General features: G+C 56.0%; 1 protein-coding gene across 5 annotated transcripts; it reads right to left on the bottom strand.

Moving 5' to 3' along the window:
- Nucleotides 1-36: 36 nt before the first annotated feature.
- On the bottom strand, nt 37-17246 carry Polrmt (RNA polymerase mitochondrial). Of its 5 annotated transcripts, none has more exons than XM_052747259.1 (21): nt 17057-17246; nt 10680-10778; nt 8061-8596; nt 6317-6447; nt 6044-6230; nt 5480-5629; nt 5204-5368; nt 4944-5114; nt 4536-4760; nt 3485-4273; nt 3072-3194; nt 2743-2865; nt 2472-2651; nt 2216-2302; nt 2020-2133; nt 1885-1937; nt 1690-1788; nt 609-681; nt 418-509; nt 267-337; nt 37-149 (listed from the first exon to the last, which is right to left on the bottom strand). In XM_052747259.1, the coding sequence occupies exons 3-21, from the start codon at nt 8544-8546 to the stop codon at nt 100-102; spliced, it is 3369 nt and encodes a 1122-aa protein (XP_052603219.1). In that variant the 5' UTR covers nt 8547-8596; nt 10680-10778; nt 17057-17246; the 3' UTR covers nt 37-99. The 5 variants fall into 5 exon arrangements, 4 of the variants coding, with proteins under 4 accessions (XP_052603219.1, XP_052603216.1, XP_052603215.1 ...); XM_052747256.1 differs by lacking the exon at nt 17057-17246 and adding an exon at nt 11400-11768 and having other exon boundaries at nt 2472-2573; XM_052747255.1 differs by lacking the exon at nt 17057-17246 and adding an exon at nt 11400-11767.
- Between the last annotated feature and the right edge of the window lie 18 nt (nt 17247-17264).

Genomic DNA, 17264 nt, shown 5'->3' with positions numbered 1-17264 from the left:
GTGGGTTTGCGTGACGCCAGATAGTGGCAGCTGGAATAAGTGACCACAGACATTAATTTATTTACACTATGCACAGGTCTAGGGACAGCACAGGGTGGGTCAGCTGAAGAAGTAGGTGGATCTCATCACCTGCTCCAGATCGAAGGTACCTGCGGACCCAAAAGAGCATGAAGCTGAGGCAGGCCACAGACATTCCCTCAGGGCCAACACACACACACACACACACACACACACACACACACACACACGCCCCTGTTAACCCTTACCCGTCTCAGGCAATGACCGTAGCGTCTCCTGCAGCTTGGCGACCAGGATGCGTTCCGAGGGCTTCAGGGACCTGGTAGTGCAAAGAGGATGGGCAGACATGAGTGGGGGGCAGGCGGCAGGCGGGACCGGGCCGCCAGAGGGGCAGCTCACCTGGAGGCAGAGCAGAAGCGCTTCTCCAGGAACTTAGCCAGGTCCTCCAGGATGGGCTGGCTGTGCAGACGCACGAACTGCTCGCGACACACCTGAGGGGTGTCAACCCTGAGTCAGCCACCGCACAGACTCCTGGGACTGAGGCCCCATCTTCTACTCGTGGGGTCACCGGGAGTCGGGACTGGAAATACCTCGTTCATCACCGGGATGTCAGCAGCGTGTGTCCAGAAGCAGTCGTGCACAGAGACGAAGGTCAGGCCCCTCCTGGCCAGGGAGATCCCAAGTGAGGCAGGTGCTGTCTGGCCACGGCCCTGAACCTCATTCAGACAGGCGCCCTGGCTGTCTGCCCCAGGACGGGCGCACTACACTGGGCCCCAGCGCACACACCCAGGTTCCCCAGTGCTCTAAGCAGTACGTGTTTGGGAAGACACTCACTTCACACACTCTCAAACAGCTGCTGGGTCTCAGGTTAGTAAACTGAACCCCTGTCCGAATCTCAGCTCAGTCCAGTGGCAGGTCTGTGCCAAGGACCTGCTGCTGGACCACCTGGGCACAAGGTAGGGACCCCTGCAACTTCACAGCAGCACCCCCATCCTGCCCTGCCCTTCAGGGCAGTGTCTACCCACTAGACTCCACCTCACCATCCCTGTCCCGCCACGTCGCCATATCCCTGGAAAGCAAACAAGGCTGGCATGCCCCAGGCAGCTAACCATCACAGACTGAGTGCCCATGCAGCCGAGGTACTGCACGTACCCCAGGGTCTACCTGCAGCAAGTGCATGCCTGCCCCCACACACACACCCGTAGTGAATGCATGCATGCCGGCCCCCCCAGGACACACCCGTAGTGAATGCATGCCCGCCCCCCCAGGACACACCCATAGTGCATGCCGGCCCCCCCAGGACACACTCGTAGTGCATGCCCGCCCCCCCCAGGACACACTTGTAGTGCATGCCCGCCCCCCCCAGGACACACTTGTAGTGCATGCCCGCCCCCCCCAGGACACACTTGTAGTGCATGCCCGCCCCCCCAGGACACACCCATAGTGCATGCCGGCCCCCCCCAGGACACACTCGTAGTGCATGCCCGCCCCCCCAGGACACACCCATAGTGCATGCCGGCCCCCCCCAGGACACACTCGTAGTGCATGCCCGCCCCCCCAGGACACACTCGTAGTGCATGCCGGCCCCCCCCAGGACACACCCATAGTGCATGCCGGCCCCCCCCAGGACACACCCGTAGTGAATGCATGCCCGCCCCCCCCAGGACACACCCGTAGCAGTACAGGGCAGTCAGCATCATGTGGGAGGAGTCCAGGGAGTGGATGAAGTTGGGAGGGAAGCCATTCTTCTGCTTCAGAGTGTTGGGTTTCCTGTGGACCCAGAAGGGCTAGGCCTCGCCCTCTACCCCACCTTCCTTCCTGTCCCTCCCCTTCTCTCCCTTCCCCTCCCTGGAGTCTGGGACTCACTGGCTGATGTCCATCGAGCTGGTGAAGGTGAGGCTCTGGATGCCACCTTTTACCTACAAGCCGGGGTTGGGGGGTAGGTGAGCCCAGCCCTGGGCAGGGAGGAGGGAAGGGGAGGGGGGGGGCCTTTCCAAGTACCTGGACCTTGGCCTCACGGTGATACGGCTGTATGATGGGGATACCCAGGGGTGTGACCCACTCCACAGGCCAGCCCGCGTGAGAGATGAGGTTGGCGCTCTCGGTCAGCCAGTGCTGCGGGTGTGACGGGACACCGGGTCGGATGGGCAAGCCACGGCGTGGAGGGGGCCCGGACGAGAGGTGGGCTGCCACTCACCTGGATGGCCCGGGTGCTGGAGAACATCTCCTGCAGACTTTTGAAGACCAGGCGCACGAGGTAGTGTGAGGCTTCCCAGACAAACTCCTGCGGGGACGGCGGCTATGAATGGCGGGTGGGCGGGGCCAGCAGGCTGCCCCTCCCCTTGCCCCAGCGCCCGAACCCAGGCTTTGAAGGACTAGCACCGCTCGGAAGAACCAGGCTCAGGCCCTGTGTTGAGGGGCGCACACTCGGCGGGGACCCGCAGGCTGCACACCTGGGGGAAGTCGCTGACTTCGCGCAGGCGCTTCTCTATCTGCAGGCGCCCGCCGTAGCGCGTGACCCCGTACACCACGGTCATCACCGTCTGCTTCACCACCTTGCGAGTGATGAAGCCCTTCAGCACCCGGGCCACCCGCAGGCCCTCCTTGGCGTCCTGCTGGCGGAACTCCTCCACCTGGATGGGGGCAGGGGCGGGCAGGGATCCCATCTAGACATTCACAAGAAAGCGACCCCCACGGGGACAGGATAGGGGCCCGGGCACGCACCTGTGCTGCCACCTCCCTGTACACATCTTGGGGCAGGTCCGAGGGCATTAGGTTGACCGAGGCGGCTCCCGCGCTGTCCCGGCCCAGGGCGGCGTAATGCTGCAAGCCATTGCAGGAGCCATCCTGGCCACAAGGGGCGCCCGAGAGCTGAGCCCAGGGGACCCAGTACTGACACCCAGCTGTCACCCCACCTCCCTCACAAAGCAAAGCCACTGCATCCCGAGGCTCGTCCCACAGGAAAGCCCCAGTTAAATACGAGACCCCTGCAAGCGCCCGTTCCTAGGGCCCCTTGGGCCCAGCCCCCGTGGGCAGTCCATTCGAGTGCTCACCTGGTGAATCGGCAGGTGAGAGATGTAGGCAGTGGGGTCTGGGGACCGCACCGCCTGTGCCACCTCCATGCAGCAGGCCAGGGTCTGCCAGGGCTCATCAGCCTCCATCCACCACTTCCGGCCCTGTGGAGTGTAAGACCCACGGGGCTCGGATCAGCAAAAGCTGGCCAAGGCAGCTCAGGGGACATGGGGACACAGGGACACCAGGCAAGCGTGTGTGTAGGGGAATGAGGAGGGCCACGCAGGGGACAGCCGGTGGCCTCTGCTGGGCACGTTGAGGGGGACACTGCGGGATGGAGACAGCTGGGGTCAGGGGTTGAGAGCATCTGAGGGAGGCGGCCCAAGCCAGCGTGGACCGAGGAAGAGGAGACAGGGATGGGGGCAGCCAGGGAGAAGAGCCGGCGATTCCCCACCGTCATGGGGTTGTCTGCAGAGTCCAAGATCTCCTCCATAACCTCGTCTGCGAAAGCCAGGCGCATGCTCAGTGAGTCACACTTCCTGAGGCCCGTCATGTTGACCAGGTGGATCTTGAGCCAGTCGAGGCCATGCGGCCCCAGTGGCCGGCCCTCAGCGAACTCCAACAGCGCACGCGCCAGGTCGCTGCCCAGGTGGTTGAAGTAAGGCGGGCAGGGGTAGGTGCGGCCGCGGAAGTCCATGTTGTGCGGCAGCCAGAAGACACGGTTGCGCAGGTGCTGCGCCAGCGACAGGCGGTACAGGGCTTCGCTGCGCAGGCTGTGCATCTCGCGAGCAGCTTTGAGGCAGCGCGCCAGCTCCTTCCGCAGCTCCGCCTTTTGCAGAGGTGAGGAGCCGGGCGGCAGTTGTTGCTGAGCTGGCCGTGGCGCCTCTGAGCGTGGAGGAGGAACACCCAGGCGCGCACAGCCCTTGTCCCTGAAGAGCTGCAGCACCAAGTCTAGCAGGCGCCCATTGACACGCCAGGCGCAGTTCCCCAGCTGCGTGAGTGCGTCCAGGGCACCGTGCAGCTGGGTGGGAGCGCAGCGCTCCAGGAGGTGCTGGTGCTGCGTGGTCCCCTCCATGGCACGCATCAGTTTGGTGGAGCTCAGCAGATAGGCGCCGGCATGCGGTGACGTCCAGGGCAATGGCGGGCACAGCATAGGCACTTCAGTGGTCTCAAAGGTCAGCGTGGGCTCCGCTGCCGTCTCCAGCAGCTGCGTAAAGGCAGGGTGAGGCTTGAGGATGCCGATCTGCGGAGACAGCGGACACAAGAGGCATGTACAAGGGGTATCTCTGCCACCACACAGGGAGAAGAGGAAACCCAGAGCCCCAGGGTCAATGCAACAGCCCCCCCACCTCACCCGGCTGTCACATACACATCCCAGCACCGATGGGGATGGCCGAAGGGCGGTGCCCTGAGTAGTCAGAGCCCCACGGAATGGCACAGACACGTTGCTCTGTGTCCTCAGCCCCTCACAAGTCCTCATTAAAGGACTGTGGAGTCCCACTCACCTGGCGGTAGCTTCGGAAGGAATACACGTGGTAGAGCACCGGGATGAGGCGGCATGAACCCTGCGGGGTGGCCAGGCTGCGCGGCATCTGCACCGCCTGCACCAGCAACTCGGCCAGCTGCTTGCCCAGATGCAGCAGCACCGGCAGGGACCAGGGCTGCTGCAGCGGGGTCTCCAGGGGGCCCAGCGATTCCCAGTACTCCCGAGGAAGGCAAGGAGCCTCCACCTGTGGGGAGAGCTGGTCAGGAGAGCCCTGGGGCAGCCCACGTTTTCTAGATGGAGGAACTGAGGTTCAGATGGACCGATGTATTTGGGGAGGGGAGTGCCTGAGGAGTGTGGGCAGAGCATGTAGTGAGCAGAGTAAATCCCACCGAGAAGGGATGTCTCCAAGGAAGTCCACCCCCTTCACCTGCGTGTCAGAAGCCAGCAGCCGGAGGTACTTCGAGTACTGTTGCCCCAGCTTCTGCAGGTGGTTGGTGACCTGCTTCTGCTTCACCAAATGCCGATTTAAGACCCGAAGGCCCAGGTCGTGGGCCAGGTGGAGGAGGGGCTCACCCTGCGCTGGCAACACCTTCAGAACCTGGGTGCGAGCGAGCGACAAGACCCTGAGCTGTGGCCGCCTGGGCATAGCCCTCCGCCCTCCGCCCGGGGCCTCCAGACCTGGCCCACCTGCATCAGCATGCTCACAAACTCCTCTTCACTGAGCAGGCACAGGAAGGGGTAGAGGGTGGGCTGGCCCTCGTGGGCCTGGCAGGCCATGGTGGCCTTGGTCTGCTGCAGCACTCGGAGCAGCTCCCTCTCCCACTGCTCCCGCAGGGTCTTCAGGGTCTTCCGCTGTGGGAGAGCGGTTGTCACAACCCAGCGCTTAGAGCTCCCCTGCCAAGACCTCTCAGGCCCTGGGCAGGGCTCACGGCTCCAGCCCATCGGCCAGGATGAGGCCCTTACCGCCTCAGTGACCTCCTTGGTCATTACTGGGGCCTTCTCCACCGATGGGATGCTGACGCTGGTGCTCAGCTCCACACGCAGCTGCTCGTCAAAGAGGTCCCGCAGGGTCTCCAGGGGCAGGTGCAGCTTTGGGTAGGACTTGGGACCCTTCTGTTGGGCACAGGAGACACTGCCAGGCAAGAGGCCACCTCGCTGCCTCTGACCACTCAGTCAAATCCTGGAGGATAGGAACTGAACACACGTGTACCCAACATCCAAGAGGGACAGCCCAGGGTGCACGGACAGACGGACACACAGGATGCCCTACAACACACTGGAATACTACTGAGCCATGAATGGGAGCAAGGCTCCAACATATACCACAGCAGGTAGGGACCTTGAGGACATGTCATCAGTGAGCCACACACAAAGGGCCACACAGTACAAGGCTCCATGATAGGAAGTACCCAGGACAGGAATCCCGAGGAGGCAGATGTGTAGGTGCTGTCTGGGAAGGTGCCAGCCTAGTCTGTGCCTGCAGGTCAGTCTTCCTGAGGTCGTGGCAGCTTCACGCCTGGGGCTCACCTTGGCATAGACCTCCTTGAGCAGTGTGGACGTGTTGACCGGATCTGGGGCCTGTGGCGGAAGACTGAAGGCAGGCTCAGCCTTGACCACTGCTCTCAGCAGTACGGCCCGCTCGTCCCCTGCCAGGCCCAGGTCGGTGAAGAGCTGCTGAGGCTGGAAGCCTGCCTCCACCATCTCCTTCAGACACCTGAGGCAACGTGGGACAGTGTAAGGTCAGCACTGGGGGCTGGCTTGCCCCAGGGGACAGACCACACCAGCACACTCCAGACCCACCTCTGGATGATGCGGACATCCTGGTCCCTGCGTCCCATGCACTGGAGTGCAGCTGCATAGGACCACAGGTCGGGAGAGAGGCCAGCATCCTTCAACATGACGAACACGTATACCAGCTCCTTGAAGGAGCCCTAGGGACATGGGTGAGGCAATGAGGTCCAAGGACAGCACCTGGACCCCTTCTCCGAGTCCCTTAGAGACCCAGTCTTTGTATCAGTGATCTGGCAGGGGATCTGGGCAGCACGGGGTGTCCTTCTGAGGGACAATGCATTAGTGGGGATTGAACCTTGGGCCTCATGCAGGCCAGGCATGCGCTCTACCACTGAGCTCCAGCTCCAGGACCTGTGTTTGTTTGCAGGCTGGCCTTGACCAGAGCTTCTGCCTCCCATCTGTCTTATGTTTCTTTTCTCATTTTGTTTTGTTTTCTATCTTTGAAATAGGCTCTTTCAGAGTTGGAGAGACGGCTCAGCAGCTAAGAGTGGGGGCTCTTCCAGTGGACCCGGGTTCAATTCCCAGCACCCACACGGCAGCTCACATCAGTCTGTAACTCCAGTTCCAGGGATCTGATGCCCTCACACAGGCATACATGCAGGCAAAACACCAATGAACATAAAATAATATATATATTTAAAAAATATATATAAAATAAGGTCAGGTGTATAGGTGCATGCCTTTAATTCCAGCACCTGGGAGGCAGAGGCATGTAGACTGATGTGAGTTCAAGGCCAGCCTGGTCTACAGAGGGAGTTCCAGGACAGCACAGCCAGGGTTGCACAGAGAAAGCCTGTCTTGGGGGGCGTAGAGAAAGAAAAGAAAAAGGTCTTGCTGTATTTCTCAGGCTAGCTTTGTTTTGTTGTTTTTACGACAGGGTTTCTCTGTGTAACAGCCGTGGCTGTCCTGGAGCTGTGAGATCCGCCTGCCTCTGCCTCCCAAGTGCTGGGATTAAAGGTGTGCACCACCACTGCCCAGCCCCAGGCTGGTTTTGAACTCCTAGACTGACATTCTCCTACCCTGCCGGGGTGCTGAGGAGGAAACAGACCTCTCCGAGCACTGGAGTTTCCACCTAGGGAATTTGTGAAAAAGAACAAGCTCTCCACCCTAGAGCAATGCATGTGTCCCCCAAGGTTCAGGGGCAGCAGGACAGCAGCACCAGCCTCTGCTCAGCAGGCTCAGAAGCCCCACACAGAACTACACCCAGGCCTTCTCAGTCTCTTATCTTTAGTGGGGAAGGGGAACAGAGTTTTTACTCTGTAGACCAGGCTGGCCTTGAACTCAGAGATCCGCCTGCCTCTGCCTCCTGAGTTCTGGGATTAAAAGTGTGCACCACCACCACCCAGCTCTCTTTTTTTTTTTTTTTTTGTTTTTGTTTTGTTTTGTTTTGGCTTTTTTTGTTTTGTTATTGGTAGTGGTGGTGGTTTGTTTTGTTTTTTGTTTTTTGTTTTTTTTTTTTTTTTTTTTTTTTTTTTGGTTTTTCGAGACAGGGTTTCTTTGTTTTGTTTTTAAGATGTACTTACTCTGTATACAGTGTTCTGCCTGCATGTATGCCTGCAGGCCAGAAGAGGGCACCAGGTCTCATTATAGATGTTTGTGAGCCACCATGTGGGTGCTGGGAATTGAACTCAGGACCTCTGGAAGAGCAGTCACTGATCTTAATTGCTGAGCCATCTCTCCAGCTCCTGGTGGTGGTTTTTAAGGGAGAGTGTTTTCTATTGGAAAAGCCTGAGGAACTTGAAGTGGGGCTCACCTGTCGGGCCCAGCCCAGCATCACGGTGTTGTACATGTCCAGTGTGAGCAGCTGCTGTTTGTCATACTTGCTGTGGTGAGTGACCAGCACGTGGTGGGCGAGGGCCATGTTGCCGGTGCAGGCGCAGCACTCAAAGAAGGCCAGAAACCTCTGCTGGAGGAGCAAGATGTTCGGCTCTACCACCACGGCCTTGGTACTGGCTGGGGTGCAGGAACCGAGCTTCGGCAGGGCGGCCTGCAGGGCCCGGGTCAGCCGCCGCTCCTCCTCCTCTGAGCTCCTGGCTGCCCCCTTCTTGCTTGGCTGCAGGCAGTTGGCCAGCTTCTTGCTCCAGATCCGGGGTTCTGTGTGCAGGGTGTGGGTTTGCTTCTGCTGCATGTCAAGAAATTCCTGGCGCTTCTGCTTCATCTGTTTCTCGGCCTCCAGCTTCTGGGCCCAGCGGCTGCTGCGACCCTTTGGAGGCCGGTCCATCTGCACCTTCTTCATCATCACCTCGGACCTGCTCTCTGCCTGCAGCTGCCGCACCCGAGCCTCCAGCACTACGGAGAGAGAGGGGCTGGGGACCCACTCCTGCACCTCGGCACGCTCTGAGCCTGGACTCCAGGCTCTACCTGCCAAACCTCCCACCACTTCCTGCTCACCACAGCCTGCTTCTCTCCCTCCTTCACTCCTCCCAGTCTTCAGGGTTCCTACCTCAGGGTCTTTGCACATGCTGGCACTGGCCAACATATAGTGACCTGCTGTCTCTGATTCAGGCACATACTTGATGCACAGCAAACATCCCTAGGTCAATGCCCCAAGTAAGTTGACCAAATGCTCACATTTTCTCCAAAAGGCAATTAATGGCACTAAACAGGGGCCCCAGCCACACAGCTTTTATGTGCTCAAGCTAGTGTACAAGAAGGTCAAAGCCTGGCTGGGAACACGGCATACAGAAACAGCCGCCGTGAGCGGTGAGCACAGAAACAGAGCAGGCTCATCCACAGCTCCACAACACAGACATCCCCGGGACCAGCTGACTGTCTGCCAATTCCCACAACTCCAGTCCCTGGTTCATGGCCCAACGGTGAGTGTGAGGCAGGGACCTGGCTCAGGTCTGCACGAAAAGAAACAAAGTTGGAAATGGAAGGGGTGGATGGGAGAGATCGGAGATCTCAGGAGATCCTGTCTCAACACACACGCTCTTGGCTCTCAGGGTACCTCACAAGGCAGGTGGCACATCTGCGTGAGGCCTCCTGAAAAAGGAGACAGATGGGGAGTAGGGACCCTGACTGCCCCCGCAGGACCCAAGAGCCAAGAGGGTGCGAGGGCCTGGCGCAGGGTGTTGGATGTGGCAGTAGAGAAGTCAGCGTGGCTGAGCGAAGCTCCGCGGCTCAAGAAACAGGGTGTTTGTGTTCTTGACAGAAAGAGGCCTCATGAGAGGAGACATGGACCGTGCACTAAGTCTTTAACACCCTCTCTGGCCAGATGACAGATCCAAGGTTGCCAGGATCTACGTGTGTGTGTGTGTGTGTGTGTGTGTGTGTGTGTGTGTGTGTGTGTGTCCATCCCAGGAATCAGCTGTTGCTGATGGAGGAGCAGGACCGTGGCTGTGCACGGTCACTATCTATGTGTCTGTCTGTCTGTCTGTCCCTCTCCCTTCTGCAGCTACCATGCAGACATGACATGGGGTCAGGAGGGAAACCTGGATGGTGGCCTGGGACATCCTGTCCACTAGACTTGGTCCCCTAACTCTTAAAATTGGGTTCCAAAGCCAGGTGGAAGTACGAATACCTTTAATCCCAGCACTAGGGAAGCAGAGGCAGGAGGATTTCTGTGAATTTGAGACCAGCCTGGAATACAGAGGGAGTTCCAGGACAGCCAGAGCTACATAGAGAAACCTTGATTTGGAAAAACCAATAAATAAATGAAGTAAAAATTGGATTTTTCACAGGACAGTGGTGGCACACGCCTTTAATCCCAGCACTCAGGAGGCAGAGGCAGGTGGATCTCTCTGAGTTCAAGGCCAGCTCGGTCTACAGAGTGAGTTCCAGGACAGCCAGGGCTACACAGAGAAACTTTGTCTGAGAAAAACAAACAGGGGCTGGAGAGATGGCTCAGAGGTTAAGAGCACTGTTCTTCCAGAGGTCATGAGTTCAATTCCAGCAACCACATGGTGGCTCACAACCATCCATAAAGAGATCAGGTGCCCTCTTCTGGCCTGCAGGTGTATATGCAGACAGAACACTGTATACATAATAAATAAATAAATCTTAAAACAAACAAACAAACAAACAAACAAAAAAATTGGGTTCCAGGTCCACCTTGACTGTTTAGGACTCAAGCTGGAGACTCTCTACCTCAGCAGAAGACCATTCCAACGACAAATGTACCCTGGGCATTTGTTCAAGTTTAATTTGGGGCACCAATTGTCTTCCTAGAAGTGAGAGCCCTGAGGATGGAATTACAACAGCTCCCAGAACCAGCCCAGCACACCAGAGGACCCCACAGGCCACGTACAGGACACAGGACGTTCAGGCAACCCTGCTCGGTGGACTCCGGACCACATCTGACTGTCGTGGTGTGGTCAGGGCCAGTGAGGAGCCCATGGGCTGTGCGGAAGGGCGTGGGGTGCCAGCTTACCTTCCAGCAGCTCAGCATGGCCCCACTCCTTTTGGGCATCTTGCTCACGGGGGCTGGCAGCAGAACTCCTTCTTGAGCTGCAGAGGCCACTGAGGGTCCCTGAAAGAGACACGAAGGGTGAGACTCGAGAAACCACCGCCTCAAGTGGGCACCCCAGCACTCTGGAGGCTGAGTGGCGTCTAGCCTGAGGTATGGCGTGAGTTCCAGGTCAGCCTAGGCTAGCATGAGGGCCTGTCTCAAACTCACCTCATGCCCAGAAAGAAACGACATCGAAAGACAAGGACAACCAGGCATGGTGTACAGGCTTGTGATCTCAACACTCAGGAGGCGTGAGTTCGAATCCAACATCTAGCATGAGCCACATGGAAGAACCATGTCTCAAAAAAATAACCCCCACCCCACCCCAAATAAATCAAGACCCAGGAAAATGTAAGCTCAAGGGCAGAGCAGGCCAAAGCTACCGGAGTCGCGGTGCAGGATCCAGCAAGGACTCATAACTAAAAGTGGCCATAAAGGTCAAAGTCAGAATCCAAAAGTTCCCAACAATGGGTTAAGAGGGCTACAAAAGCGAGCAAGAGTCAAAAGTCAAAGTGCCCTGCGGATTCCCCTGGAAACGGAGTGCCAACTAGTGCCCGGGTGGGTTCCCCGGGACTCCTCCACAGGGCAAAGGGCAAAGGTTGGAGGCGAAAAATCACAGCCTTGGGTCCGACACTGTTTTACCTTCCTCCGAAGTCGGGCGGCGGCGTCCAGAGGAGCTCAACGCCCTGCCGAGTCCCGCTGCGCCTCTGGTCCAGCGTAGCGCCGACATGCCGCCCGCTACCCACACCGCACACGCGCGCGCGCCGCCAACCGGGAGTTGTAGTTCCGAGACTGCCGGAAGGATAGGTACGCTCGGCCCCGCGAGAGGCGCCAGAGTAGAACTACAACTCCCAGAAGGAAGCGCGCAGTGTGGCTGCAAGAGAGCAGGCGCGGGCTGGAGAGATGGCTCAGTGGTTAAGAGCACCGACTGGTCTTCCAGAGGTCCTGAGTTCAATTCCCAGCAACCACATGGTGGCTCACAACCACTTGTAATGAGATCTGGTGTCCTCTTCTGGCCTTCAGGGACACATGCAGGCATACTGTATACATAATAAATAAACGTTAAAAAAAAAAATAGAGAGGCCTGTGACTTGACAGCTGGTCCTTCTCTCTAAAAAAAAAAAAAAGAGAGCAGGCGCAGAAATACAGAAATACTGCGCATTTCATTGGCTCTTTTCATAATACAAGTGTCCTCTGATTCGATTTTTTTTCCTTCCTTTTTTATATTTTTTTTAATTTTGGTTTTTCAAGACAAGGTTTTGAAAACCTGTCTCTGTAGCCCTGGCTGTCCTGGAACTCACTCTGTAGACTTGGCTGGCCTCAAACTCAGAGATCTGCCTAACTCTGCCTCCCAGGTGCTGGGATTAAAGGTGTGCACAACTACAGCCTGGCTTGTTTTTTACTTTCTTATTCTTTGTTTGATTTCTGCTTTGTTTTATATGTATGTGTGTATCTATATATAACAGAATATATATGAATGATACAGAGTCTCACTATGTAATCATGACTGTCCTGGAGTTCATTATATTTGAACCAGGCTGGCCTCGAACTGCCTCCCCAGTGCTGGAATTATAGTTTGCACAACCATGCACAATCCCCTATTTTGTTTTTTCTTTTTCTTTGTGTGTGTGTGTGTGTGTGTGTGCAAATGGAATCCGCAGCCTTACAGATGCAAAAGAAATGTAAATAGGAGAGATGGCTCAGAGGTTAAGAGCACTGGCTGCTCTTCCGAAGGTCCTGAGTTCAGTTCCCAGCAACCACATGGTGGCTCACAACCATCTGTAATGAGATCTGGCGCCCTCTTCTGGCCTGCAGGGATAAGTGCAGACAGAACACTAAGTACATTAAATAAAGAAATAATAAATAAATAAATAAATAAATAAATAAATAAATAAATAAATAAATAAATAAGAAATGTAAATAGTACCACATCCCTATTCATTCATTCACTCACAGAGTCCCATGTCGCTATGACTGGCCTCCAGTTTACATGTATGGGAGCTGACCTTGAACACCTAACCCTCACATCTCCACCTCCCCAGCACTGGGACAATGGAGCTGCAGTACGAGGCCTGATGTATCTGGTGTTGGTAACGCTTTCTGTACACTAGGCAAGCACTCCCCCCTCTGAGCCACAGCTGACCCCAATTTTCCCGGACCCCACCCCTGCTTTCCAATCCTCCTGCCTCTAATTTAGGAGTGTTGGGATGACAGGCATGCACCGTCACACCCAAGCATTTTATTTTTGAGACAGTCTTGCTAGTTTTCCAGGCTGTTCTTGAAGTAATTCTGTAGCCCAGACAGTATCCTCCTGAGATGACAGGAGGCCTGGGCTGCCAAAAACGGCTTATCTTTCCCCTTCCCAGTACTAAGACTACTACTGTCTGGAGGTCATCAGTGAGCGTAGGACATGGTGCGGTGGATTTATAATCCCAGCCCTCTGGAGGTGGAGGCAGGAGGATTAAAATTCAAAGCAATAGCCTGGGGCAATAAAACTGTCTTAATGAGACAGACCCACACACACGGAGAGAGGGAGACAGAGACAGAGACAGAGACAGAGACAGAGGTGTGTGGTGGCCCATGCCCTCAACACTCGGGAGACAGAGGCAGGGGATCTCTGCAAATTAAAGCCAGCTTGGTCTACAGAGTGAGTTCCAGGGCACCCAGGGCTACACAGAGAAACCCTGTCTTGAAAAACCAAAAGAGAGAAAGAAAAAAAAGTCTCTTTAGGGCTGGAGAGGTAGGTCAGTGGTTAGAGTACTGGCTGTTCTTCCAAAGGACCAAGGTTCAATTCCCAGCACCCACATGGCAGTTCGCAACTGTAACTCCAGTTCTGAGGGACCTCACATTCTCACACAGACATATATAAAGGCAAAACACCAATGCACATAAAATAAAAATAAATTATTCAGAGAGAGGGAGAGAGGAAAAGAGATTGATTCCAACAAGTGGCCCAAAAATGCAGGGCATGGATCTTAGAAAGATGTGTAGAAAGCCCAGGTCTGCTTAAGCTTCAACTAAAAATCCAACTACAGTCCAGGATCATGTTTCCCCTTATCCTAGCCTCAGTTTACCTCCACAGACAGGCAGACAGGAGCAGAGCAAGAAGAGTGAGCTAAACCGGGTGTGGCAGCCCACGCCTTCATTTATTTATTTATTTATTTATTTATTTTTTTTTTTTAAATTTATTTATTTATTATGTATACAGAAGAGGGCGCCAGATCTCATTACAGATGGTTGTGAGCCACCATGTGGTTGCTGGGAATTGAACTCAGGACCTCTGGAAGTGCAGTCAGTGCTCTTAACCTCTGAGCCATCTCTCCAGCCCCCATTTATTTATTTTTAATGTTTATTTATTTGTTTATTTTATATATGAGTGCTATGTTTTCGTCCATACCAGAAGAGGGAATCAGATCCCATTGTTTGGGTGGGAGTTCCGCCTCACACCGCTCCTCCCCAAACCTGCCCTTTCAAAGCCCACCAAACACAGCTCCTCCCCCCAGAGAGGCCCAGGACGACTCCCACAGGGGATATATAAGCGGCATCCCCAAACACAGACTCATGGTCCTTGGTTCTTCAGGTCTCGTGTCACTGTCTCCTCTCTGCAGGGCTGGGGAATCGCCCGAGAGTACTTTACCCATTAAACCTGGGCTTTCCAATTTGGTCTGATTTGGTTTGTTGCAACCGGGCAGAGAGGCCTTCAGGAGGCCTAAAACTTATCACCCATTACACGTGGTTGTGAGCCACCACATGGTTGCTGGGAATTGAACTCAGGACCTCTGAAAGAGCAGCCAGAGCTCTTAACCTCTGGGCCATCTCTCCTGCCCCAGCCCACGCCTTTAACCCCAGTATTTGGAAGGCAGACGCAAGCTGATCTCTGAGTTCAAGGACAGCCACGGTGGTGACACAGAGAAACCCTGTCTTGAAGGAAAAAGAGAGAGAGAGAGGCGTGAGCTGGACATAAAAGTGGCATAATCCCAGCTCCTCCGTCCATTCGTTTGCAGCCCCCAGGTAATCCGTTTAGGTGTGGGCCGCCTAACATGGAAGCATGCCCGCCTGAGGCCCCGCGAGGACCACCCCGGGCTAGGACCGGCTTTCATGTGGAAGACCTACTGCAACAACGGGGTGGAGGGAGAGATGCCAGCCAGTGCAAAGGCCCTGAGGTGAGTTGCTGAACCTCTAGAGAGGCCTCAGGGCAGAAACTCAACAGATTTCCTCTCCTTAAAGTGAAGACCCGTGGCCCCCAACTGCACATTCCAAGGTGCCCAAGCAGGCCTGGCCTTGCTGATGTCACAGGGTGAGAATGATTGCAGCACTGAGCATTGCCCTCCCCAACCGGCTCAGGGTACCTGGGGCACGGTGACCTCAACCCTGACTTCTTCCTGGGGTCAGCCTCCTGTTCCCCAGGGATGAAGTAGCAGGGCCTATAACTCCAAGACATCAACAGCTCCTCAGATCTTTGTGGGCTGGAAGAACCATGGACTCGAGTTCTTCCCCTGTCCCTTATTATTCAATCCCACTGGGGGATTCTGGTATCTAGAGCTGAGGTAAACATGGTGTGGGGTAGGGGGAGAGTGGAGGGGAGCTGAGGCTGTGACTCAAGTCTTGCCTAGAATCCCCCAGTGAGGTGCTGGGGGCGTGGTCAGGGTGGAGCCCCGCCTAGAATCCCCAGGGAGGGGCTGGGGGCGTGGTCAGAGTGGAGCCCCGCCTAGAATCCCCCAGTGAGGGCTGGGGGCGTGGTCAGCGTGGAGCCCCGCCTAGAATCCCCAGTGAGGGGCTGGGGGCGTGGTCAGGGTGGAGGCCTGAAGCCCAATCCTGAAGTCTTCACAATAAAAACCTGGAGTGGGGGGTGGGGGGTGGAGGGCTGGGGGGAAGGCGTGGGGGGGGTGGGGGGGCGGGAGTGTGGAGAACAAGGGAATTCGTGGCTGATATGTAAAATTAAATTAAATTATAAAATAAAATTTAAAAATAAATTAATTAATTAAAAAAAAAACAACCCTGGAGTCAGATATTGAGGGTGAAAGCTGAAAGATCAGAGAACAGAGCAGCCAACCACCAGGGACCTCTAACCTCTTCGAAATCTCACACTAAATGGGCAGTAGATCCTGTCTCCACCTCCCTAGTGCTGGGAGAATTCAGAGACGGGAAGTGGACTTGAGAGTCCTGGAAGCAGGTAAGATGACTCTCCTGGGGATGATGGAACTCTCTGGAGTTTGACAGGTAAGTGTTGCCCAACGCTTGTGCACTAATAACTCAGTTTATACTTTAAATGAGTGATTTATGTGGTATGCAAATTATATTTCAATGAGCTGTTATTAAATTAAACCAAGTCAGACACCTCCCAGGCGTGCGTCCTGGCCTCTCATACAGGGAATCTAAAAATGTCCAGGGGCGGGTCCAGGGGCTGCAAGGTGTTCACCGCGGAATGGGAGCTTCGAGTTTCAGTCACGGAACAAAAGTGGCTTGGTGGCATTTGGTGCTGTGTGCTACATTGTTTGCCCAGCATTGTGCCTGGACTTTCTCAGTGTACCCCCTTGCCAACCTTCCTCACAGAGGAAGCACTCAAGTGTGGACGATCAGGAAGGTCAAGGGGCCTTGTGCTATATGTATGTGGTGCGAGCAGCAGATGGACCCAGGCACGGACATGCTGGTCCATCGCATCCTGGACACCCCCCGCCCCCCAGCGTGACCTGCCCAGGGCCAGGAAGACGGGATCTACTGAGCCACCAGGAAGGAATCCTGGCATCCTGAAGGACTGGTTGTCTTTCCAGAGGGCTCCCCAAAAGGTAAACTTGTCAGCAAACCTCACCCTAGTGCTATTTAAAGGTGCCGCCTGGGGCCAGGGGGAGGGAACTGGCGTTGAGGACCGAGGTTCCCCAGCACCAGGGACTCTAGGCTGCACCTGAAGGCCATTGCACCCATCCTCAGAGCCACTGGCTGCCGGGCAGGTGCTGAGGACCACGGCTGCCACGGATGTCTCCCGGGGATGGGTGTGGCTGCGATGAGGAGCAGGTGTGGGGGTGGACACACCGCCCTAATTCTGCTGCCCAGACGCTGTCCTCTTGTCCTCAGTGCCCTTAAGCTGGTGGTGACATACCTGTCTGTCCCTCCCGCCCAAACACAGGTTCCTGCATCTGTCTCGCTGCCCACACCATTCACCCCATCCCTTCCCTGTCCGTTCTTCCATGGCAGAGCCCCTCCGGAGCGGTGGCTTCAGAATCTCTAAGACAAGGGAGGACACACTGTCCCGTGTGTGCTCAGCCCAGCTGGCCGACTGACACCTTCTGAGATCTTGTTACCTCACTGTCGTGTGCCCGTCTCTTGCACAGTCTTCTCGCTCCCTGTCTCCTGTCTCTCTGGTTTCTGTCTCTCTCCATCTCCGGTCTTTCCGTCTTCAATTTCTGTTCCTCTGCGATCTCGTTCTTGTGTCCCCCTCTCCATTCCCGCACCCTGACCCCCCGGGGGGCGGCGACCCGCCTGTGGGACAAACCGGCACGCAGAACCCGC

The sequence above is a fragment of the Peromyscus californicus genome, unplaced genomic scaffold (genome assembly GCF_007827085.1).
Source record: "Peromyscus californicus insignis strain IS unplaced genomic scaffold, ASM782708v3 Scaffold_1__1_contigs__length_55948999, whole genome shotgun sequence".
Taxonomy (NCBI): Eukaryota; Metazoa; Chordata; class Mammalia; order Rodentia; family Cricetidae; genus Peromyscus; species Peromyscus californicus.
The sequence above is the reverse complement of the archived record's forward strand: the minus strand, read 5'-3'. Positions and strand labels throughout refer to the sequence as shown.

What these genes read in the sequence shown, in the direction of transcription:
- Polrmt (XM_052747255.1), bottom strand. Translation starts at nt 11,487, where the DNA reads ATGTCGGCGCTACGCTGGACCAGAGGCGCAGCGGGACTCGGCAGGGCG. An exon ending in CCATGCTGAGCTGCTGGAAG is followed by an intron (nt 8,597 to 10,679) that starts GTAAGCTGGCAC and finishes CTCTCTCCGTAG; the next exon opens with TGCTGGAGGCTCGGGTGCGG. An exon ending in CCTTCCGAAGCTACCGCCAG is followed by an intron (nt 4,274 to 4,535) that starts GTGAGTGGGACT and finishes CTGTCTCCGCAG; the next exon opens with ATCGGCATCCTCAAGCCTCA.